Source organism: Sorex araneus, chromosome 5 (genome assembly GCF_027595985.1).
Source record: "Sorex araneus isolate mSorAra2 chromosome 5, mSorAra2.pri, whole genome shotgun sequence".
Classification (NCBI taxonomy): domain Eukaryota; kingdom Metazoa; phylum Chordata; class Mammalia; order Eulipotyphla; family Soricidae; genus Sorex; species Sorex araneus.
In genome coordinates, this window is record NC_073306.1 from 65851809 (window position 1) to 65861083 (window position 9275).

Sequence of the window (9275 nt, forward strand, 5' to 3'; positions counted from 1 at the left end):
CTTTAAAGAAGTTATTACCCATCTTGATAGAAAGACATTAAACAGGTAAGGGCAAATCATAAAGTCTATAAAGGTGAGATACAGTGTATCATGAAAGAGTTTAATGGGGCAACTGACCTGACGAGGTGGGTAGAGGAATGTCAGAACATTTGCACTAAAATCCAAAAAATGAAGATAAATCCAGACAGAGGGAATATGTGCCCTAATGGCAAAGGGCACATAAAGGTTTTGAAAAGCCAAAAGAAGATTAGCAGAACTATAAACTGCGGGAGGAAGGGAGTGGGAAGAGAAAATGTGAGAGGGAGGGAGTACAGAAGCAGGAGAGAGGCAAGGCCAGGGAGAAGGGGAGCAAAGGGGGAAAAAAGGTGGGAGGGAGACCCAGGAAAAGTGATGGTGTAGGGGGGAGAAGGAGGAGACAAAGAGACAGAGAGAGATATAAGGAGAGACAGAGAGACAGAGAGAGAGAGAGAGAGAGAGAGAGAGAGATGGTATATGTAGAATGGAATCAAAGTATACAGGGTTTGTTTGTAGTTTGGTGATAAAAATTTTGTTCCTTATGCTTTAGAGCAACATGTAAGTGTCTAATGAGTGATACAATCAGATTTACTTTCTTTTATTTATTTACTCTGGGTACAGGCTGGAGAACAGACTAGAAAGAGGAAAATATGACAAGATAACTAAAAACATGAAAGGGTCATAACAGGTAAATGCTATACTAGTCAACTGTACAAATTACAACATTAAAGGCGGAGGTAAACAATTCATAAAGATGATAAGAGGTTATACTTCTATTTTCCCATTAAAGAGATAGGAAATGGAAGGAAATGTGGCAATGTGGAAAAAGCACTGCACCTGTGAAACTACAAAAAAGAGTAATAATATTTACAATAATGTACACATGTTAGAATAAAAGAGGAAAATGGAAGAGCTTCTATTCCTGTCATCTTTATAAATACTAAATATACAAGCTAGCAGTAATTCACTGACACATAGAGGCCATGATCAACAGCTTTTTTTTTTTTTTTTTTTTTTTTTTTGCTTTTTGGGTCACACCCGGCGATGCACAGGGGTTACTCCTGGCTCTGCACTCAGGAATCACCCCTGGCCGTGCTCAGGGGACCATATGGGATGCTGGGATTCGAACCCGGGTCGGCCGCGTGCAAGGCAAACGCCCTACCCGCTATGCTATCACTCCAGCCCCTCAACAGCTTTTTTTAGAGAAACTTCTGGAAAAGGGTTGGGACCCTTTTAAATTTGAGAGTCCTCTGATCTAAACTCAGGATACTGAAGTGCTGGGTAAAATGAGCTCCAGTATGAAAAGTAGACACAAACTTTATTCTGTGTGCAATGGAAAACCATTAAAAGGGTTCAGAAAAACCTGATCTGGTTTATATTTTATGAAGATGAATGTAGCATCTAAGTAAGGGATGGGAAAACAAGTAAGTAAGCCTGGGAAAACAAGCTGAAAGTAATCACATCAGGGTTGGCATTAGAAAGGCAGAACTGGGAAGCTGAAATCACTGTTTATGTGTTCAACACAGAATTTGGTAATAATTAAAACGTAGGAGTAAGAGTAGTTTATTGAAAATACCCAGATTTCAAATTTGAAGACATCCTCATAGAACATAAGGCAAAAAGAAGATAAAAGTGCACACAGACGCATGGATAAAGAAACCGACATGTACACACAATGGATTATTACTCAGCTATAAGAAAAGATAAAATCTCCCAGTTGGCTGCAACTTGGATGGGAACTGGAAGAGGCTGAGTGACGTAAGTCAGAGAGAGAGAGAAGGACAAGTACAAGATGATCTCACGTATTTGTGTTATACAGAGACAAAATAAGTCAATAGTATGGAATGAAGACAAAATTGGGGACCTTGACTGACGAAATTGACATTACCAAGCAGTAGGGAGAGAGAGGTAGACCAGAGGTAACATATGGGCAGTGGTGGTGAGTCTCGGGCATTTTGTTGGTGCTGGGGGTGGGGGTGAAGGTGCAGAAACTGTGCCTCAAAACCAACCATAACACTATCGTAACCATGTCACTGAAACTGGAATGAAAAAAAAAAAACTAACGAATCAAAATAACAGGCTTCTTGAGCGTGCACATTTACAAGGCGAGGGTCTTGCCTAGGACGGCCGGCAGGCACCTGTGAAGGCGCCTGTCAGATGCCCACGGCCTGCGTCACTCGCTGCAAGGAGCAGGAGGGGCTGCGTCCACCTGCCTCCTGGCCCGGACCCGGTCGCAAAGGGCCGCCACACCCCGAAGCCTCCCAGGTCTGCGAGCGTTTCCTCCTCTGAAAAGGAGGGAAAGGCTGGAAGGGGCCGACGCAGCCCCCTGCAGGGACCCCCTTACGGTGGCCCCGTCCGCCCCTCGCGGCCGCGGGTGGGCACCTGCGCTCACTGCCTGGGCACAGCCATCTGCCCTCCCAGAGCCCTGGCGCTCACAGCAGGAGCCTGGACTCCTACCTCGATCTCACTAGTAGCCAAGCTGCCGCAGGACAAGAGCAACATCCCAGCCGCGGCAATGAATGCCGGGCTGGAGGAGCAGGAAGCCACCATGTTTCCAGGCGTCAGTGCCAGGAGGGGCGGAGCGAGTGCCGTAAAGCAGCCTGTGTTGTGTTTTTTTTTTTTTTAAATCTATTTTGCGACGCCAACTCCGCCGCTAGGAGACCGCCCCCCGCCTACCTTTGTAAATCAGCGCTTGCAAGGGCCAGAACTTCCTTCTAAAAAGCTGGGGAGTGGCCGGTGCTTTGATCTTGCCCTGCCTATTTTTATGTGTTTATAGATATATTTATATAGATGTATTTAGTGGTGAGGCAGATATACATGTTTAAATTTGTTTTCAAAAGTGAACGAGAAAAAGCTGTGATCGCAGAAACTTCCAAAACTATTTTCCTTATTTGCAAAAGGCTGCCAGTCCTCTAAAAAGCATGAAGTGGAGGAAAGAGCTCACAGTGAGAGACACTTAAAAAGACCATCCATCGAATCGATTTCACAAGGGAACAGTGTGGGTGCTGCAACCCTAATGAACTCTATTAAGTATGAACATAGAGGAGTTTCTGTAACTGTGGAACAAACACATCTCGACTGATGTTTAATATGCTCTCCTGTGTGTTCATCCGAATCTGTTCACTGTATGCGGTCGATTTTAAGGATTTTTTTTAAGTCTTTTTAATCTACCATAACAAAACATGTTCTCTACTGCTTTATGTTCTTTCTGATTTATTGCATAATGGTTATAGGGAATTTCATCTTTGATGCCTCTGCCAGATATCCACTGTACTATATAATGCAACATGTCCAAATTTCACTATAAAAATAATGTAACGAGGGCTAGAGCAATAGCACAGCGGGTAGGGCGTTTGCCTTGCACCGCGGCCTACCCAGGTTCTATCCCCAGCATCCCATATGGTCCCCTGAGCACTGCCAGGAGTAATTCCTTAGTGCAAAGCCAGGACATGTAACCCCTGTGCATTGCCGGGTGTGACCCAAAAAAGCAAAAAAAAAGTAACGAATATTTTAGTGTATACCTGTTTTTTTTTTTAATTTGCTGAATTATTTTCTATGGACATTTTTTTTTCTGGAACAAGAATTTTGGGCTAAGAGATATAAAAGCTTTAGTGCTAATCGATGAAGTTGTACAAAATGTACAAACTTAAAGTGTATAACCTAGCACAGTATTTAACTCTTATTTTAGCATCTAAACTCCTTGGTAAGTTTCCTCAAGGTTGTTAAACTTCTTGTTTTATTGCTGTAAGAACCTGATGTCTCACCTTTTAGTTATAAGCTGTGTATTTATGCTATCATAAATGTCCTTACCAAAGCTTTGTTTCACATTTGAATTATTTCTTTTTTTTTTTTATATTTTATTTTTACTTTATTTATTTATTTATTTTTTGCTTTTTTGGGTCACACCCAGCGATGCTCAGGGGTTACTCCTGGCTTTGCACTCAGGAATTACTCCTGGCGGTGCTTGGGGGACCATATGGGATGCCGGGGATCGAACCCGGGTCGGCCGCGTGCAAGGCAAACGCCCTACCCGCTGTGCTATCGCTCCGGCCCCTGAATTATTTCTTTACAATACAGTAAACTGACCTTTCCCATACTTCATGCTTATATTTTTCCATTTTCTTGTCTCTCTTTTTATCTGTTTCTTTTATGTTAGTATTTTGTAAGATATTTAAGGTTAGATAATCAAATTTCAGGTTTTCCTTTGTGGAGCTAAGAAAGTTAACATACTACCAGAATGTGTTTATTCATTCTTTTATTCATTAACTTATTTTTTGTTATTTAACAAGAACCTTCTGATTACTGATAATGTACCAGGATATTATTGCAAATAAAGTTTTTGCTCTGATGAAGTTTACATGCTGGTAAAGTAGACAATAAGGAAAAGAAAAGAAAATATAAAAGTGAACATGATCATTTATGAATAAGTAAAATTATAAATTTTGCAGGGGGACAGTAATTCACTGGGTTAGTAAAGAAAAAATCTTTTATAGAAATAACACTTGATCTGACACACAACTTTCTACATAAGTTTGCATTTATTTGCCATTTATTAAATTTATTTGCATTTATCAGCTCATTTATTAAATCCTGGTGGAAAGATAATATTTCTAGCCTTTCTCTCCCATTGGCATACATATTCATTTAGAAGCCAGCACCATGTTACCTAATGTTATGTTGTTTAAAGCTAATGGGAGTGGTACCTTCAACCTCCATCCAATGGGGGTTTGTCAAAGAGACTGAAACAAACAAATATATAAGGAGACAAATAAACACACAGGGACTGTTCAAGCTTCACGGTCACGTGGGCAGCCATAAGTGAATGCACACACTGATACAACATTGCTTTCCACCATGGCTGCCAGCATGCTTAAACCATGCTTAAACCATTGTTTAAGTTTCAAGAGACCATTAAGAACATGGTTTAAGTTGCTAGAGACCATTAAGAACAATTAATAAACACATCAAAATTCAGTCATTACAAGCAAAGCAGAGGCTAGGATATTTCATAGAGTCATTCAGTAGACATCCTTAACATATAAAGTTAAAACAGTTTCCTATCCATTGTTGCCTGTTTCCCTCTACATCTAGAAAATCTTAAATTGTTTATATTCTATAATTTCCTGGGTGCATTTTGGCTTATTCTGTAATCTAGTCTATTTTTTTCTTGGACACATTTTTATTGACGGTTTATATTCAAAGACCTAATTTTATACGCCAAGAATATAAAAATCCAGGATACTATCTTGACCTTAGGATTGGGTTTTTGTTAGGGGGGATGATCTCCCACATTATGTTTATTATTATTATTTTGGGGGTTTTTTTTCTTAAAAAAATGACACCCAACCATGTTCTACCCTGTAGTTTCCAGTGGGGACTCTTGGATCTGTGCTCAAGGGCCAACTCCTGGAAAGGCTCACAGGGTTCTAGAGTTCTAGGGATCTAGGGATCAAATCTGGGTCAGCTGCATGCAAGGCAAGAGTCTTCCCTGGCCCTAAAGTTCTTGTAAATATTTGCATAGAGCAATTTGGAAGATGAATTTGTAAAAAACCTATTGTAAATACTTTCGTAACAAAAAAATACTATTACAGATACTTCACCTTGTAACAGTGATTTTCCCATAAAATATGAGATTGAGGAATGAGCTCTTAGAGGATTTTTACTTTCCACTCCTCAGAATTGCTTGAACTCTTTTTTCGTTTGTCCTGAATTTATATTTATCCTGAAATAAAATTAAAAATAACTATTTTAAAAATTAGCTCATGTTACATTAAAAGACAGTAGATAAATTATTTATGGGATAATTCTGAATCATGAAAGACAAAAGAGGAAATTAACAAAATCTTACTCATTTTCATCCCAGAGTATTGAGATTATGGATAGTCTATTTTCATATATTCATTCAGTGATTATTCATTGAACATCTATTTTGCTCAATAGTCTGCTAGGAAATAATAGTGCAGATGGGATTAAGACAGATAAAATTATAATCCCTGTCCTCATAAAACTCAGTAGAAAAAGTATAAAGAGATAAATCTTATAAAGTATTAATATACTATACTGTGACAAATTCAACAGAGTGTTGGTACCATTATCAGTTACTGGGTCAGTTTAACCTTGTAAGGTAATACTTGGTTGAAGAATTTCAATTTACTAAATTTTTCTAAACTTCAATTTTTTACTAAATTTTTCTTAACTTCAATTTTATTACACTTCAATTTTATTACACTTCAATTTTACTAAAATAAAGTTTGCTAGACAAAGATGGGAAACAAAATTACTTTGTTTCTACAAAAAGCATATACCACATTTATTATAAAAATCACTGTATCACTGTATCACTGTCATCCTATTGTTCATCGATTTACTCGAGCGGGCATCAATAACATCTCCATTCATTCCAGCCCTGAGACTTTAGCAGCCTCTCCTTATTTGTTTTTCCCAACGATTGGAGGCTCTTTTCAGGATCAGGGGAATGAGACCTGTTATTGTTACTGTATTTGGCATATCGAATACGCCACAGGGAGCTTGCCAGGCTCTTCCATAACCAAATAAATCACTGTCATCCCGTTGTTCATCGATTTGCTCTAGCAGGCACCAGTAACGTCTCCATTGTGAGACTTTTTTTTACTGTTTTTGGCATGCCAAATACGCCACGGGTAGCTTGCCAGGCTCTGCCGTGAGAGCGAGATACTTTCAGTAGCTTGCAGTAACTTTCAGGGCTCTCAGAGAGGGCCAGAGGAATCTAAACTGGGTCAGCTTCGTGCAAGGCAAATGCCCTACCCACTATGCTATCACTCCAGCCCAACCAAATAAATAGACAGATAAAATGTTAATAGTGGTTCAGTGTACAATGTCTGCCAACAGCAGCCTCCTGGTAGTGTTAGCAGCCTGTTACTGGTAGAATTGCCCTAAGGGACCCGGTGACAGTTCTGTGTGATAGATTTGTCCTATTACTATGCCCATATTAAGGCTTCAAACAAAGTGGGTAACATGTGGTTGAGGCTCTACAGTGGTCCTAGTTCAAGTCCCTGGCAACCAGAGATCCATTATCACCAGGAAAAAGGGCTTTATTGAGTTTAATGTGGATAACATGGTGGCTGACAAGAGGCTCATCTGAGATAGCTGTGGGGTTAAATACATCTCTAACTCTGGGCCTCTGGACAAATGATGGGTACCTCAACACTCCTGAGAGTGCAGGTGCTGTCCCTCCTGAATTCTTCCTCCCCGCAATGCCCCAATATATCCTTCCAATCATATATATCACAGTATCAATGTATCACTGTCATTCCATTGCTCACAGATTTGCTCAATCGGGCACCAGTAATATCTCCATTGTGAGATTTGTTACTGTTTTTGGCATATCAAATACGCCATGGGTAGCTTGCCAGGCTCTGCCGTGCAGGTATTGTAAAAATGAATATTTTTATTTTGAAAGAACTTCCTCCCTTTATACAACTACTCAATGTTAAAAGTGATCTATTCTATTTGCTTTACTCAAATTTGATAAACCAGACTCTCTCTCTTTCCAGTCAAATGAAATATTTAAGTTAATAACTTGAAGCTATCGGACAAAAAGATAAAATAATGATTAAATAGGCATCATCTTAGAGTTTAAGGGGGATTATTATTAGATTCATTAATTTATTTCAAAATTATTAGATTTATTAATTTTGAATATCAAAAAGGGTTTATGTGAGATGCTTACAGTTGATTTTGAGGGAAATATGATTCAATCTCTTTGTCAGTTGAAGATGGGTTTTTTTGTTTTTTTGTTTTTTTGCTTTTTGGGTCACACCCGGCGATGCACAGGGGTTGCTCCTGGCTCTGCACTCAGGAACTCAAGAATTACTCTTGGCAGTGCTCAGGAGACCATATGGGATGATGGAATCGAACCCGGATCAGCCGTGTGCTATTGCTCCAGCCCGAAGATGGTTTTTATAGAACCAAAGTGAAGAAGCAAATAAAAGAAAAAAATCATTTAAAAAATGAACAGAAAATTTATCACTAACAGATTTTTTTCCTCAAGGAAATTTCATAAATCAAAAGCCAGATACTAAAAAATAAGGATTAAAAATTTCTCAGCATTAGAATCTGGTAACAGCTATAATTTCCAGATGAATAGCAATGTGTCAAGTTATAGTTTGATAGCACTTTCAAAAAGCAAGAGTGGAGGAGAACATCTTCATAATTAATCTGGCCTAATGGTGCTTGTAAAACCAAAACAAAGAAAAATAGAGAGCTATTAATAAATACCATGCCACCAAAAAATAACTAAATGAGTAAAATATAATTTTATTTAAGTGATCCATTTTATTTGTTCACTTGCTTGCTTCTCAATATTCGTGTTTATAGCATTTTGAATAATAACATCCTTTAATGAGAATCAGCATAAATATCCTTGTTTTCAAGAAACAGTATCATGATATAAAACAAATAATAGTGACATAATAAGAATTTATTATTGACAAAAGATATTTATGTTAGCTGCATTTCAAAAAAGTCTATAAATAGAAGAATCCATGTCATTTTAAAAATAAAGACAGACTTCAGATATTCTTATTATCAATGAAATAAAAATATTTAGACTTTTTAATGGATTCAATAGCATACTGTAAAATGTATGAACAATCAGAAACTCAGAATGTAGTCTGAGGTGTTGGAATGATAGTACAGCAGGTAGGGTGTTTGTCTTACACCCTAGCAGACAGGTACCCTGGCACCCTGTATAGTCCTTCCAGGAGTAATTAATAAGATAGTAATTAGTAATATACTTCTTGCATGAGCACTTGCAGGAGTAATTCCTAAAAGCAGAGCCAGGAGTAACCCCTGAGTATCAGCCGGGGTGGCCCAAAAAACAAACAAAAAAATATAGCCTGATTGGAAAGAAGTTTTTTGCAGATGTAGTTAAAATAAGGATCAAGATTAATTCATGTTCTATTAGGATAACGCCTTAAATACAGTAACTGTGTCCTTATCGAAACAAAACAAAACAAGCCCACAGAAACTCTTCAGACAAGAAAGTCAGATAAGATGGTGGAGTGAAGCAATGCCAAAAATTTTTAAGGAGAGCTAGGAGCTAGCAATCCTTCTTAAGGCTTTCAGAAGGAAACACAACCTTACTGACACCATATTTTTGAATGTTTTATCTCATTTCATAACTGTGTGAGAGTACACTTCTAATGTTTCAGAAACCCAGTGTGTAAGAAATTTTGTATGGCAACGCTAGAAAACTGATGCAGGATCTAACATGGCTATTT

At 38.4% G+C, this 9275-nt stretch overlaps 1 protein-coding gene and 1 pseudogene across 1 annotated transcript in view; one reads left to right on the forward strand and one right to left on the reverse strand.

Annotated features, from left to right (window-relative positions):
* The window catches only part of PIGK (phosphatidylinositol glycan anchor biosynthesis class K), a 97375-nt gene extending 94770 nt beyond the window's left edge, over positions 1-2605 (reverse strand). The window contains exon 1 of the mRNA XM_055140223.1: positions 2473-2605. Coding sequence (XP_054996198.1) covers positions 2473-2565 — 93 coding nt within the window. The 5' untranslated portion in view covers positions 2566-2605. The remainder of the gene's footprint in view (positions 1-2472) is intronic.
* A 4215-nt stretch (positions 2606-6820) lies between these two features.
* LOC129405355 (small nucleolar RNA SNORA70) lies at positions 6821-6947 on the forward strand (annotated as a pseudogene).
* Positions 6948-9275: the final 2328 nt, after the last annotated feature.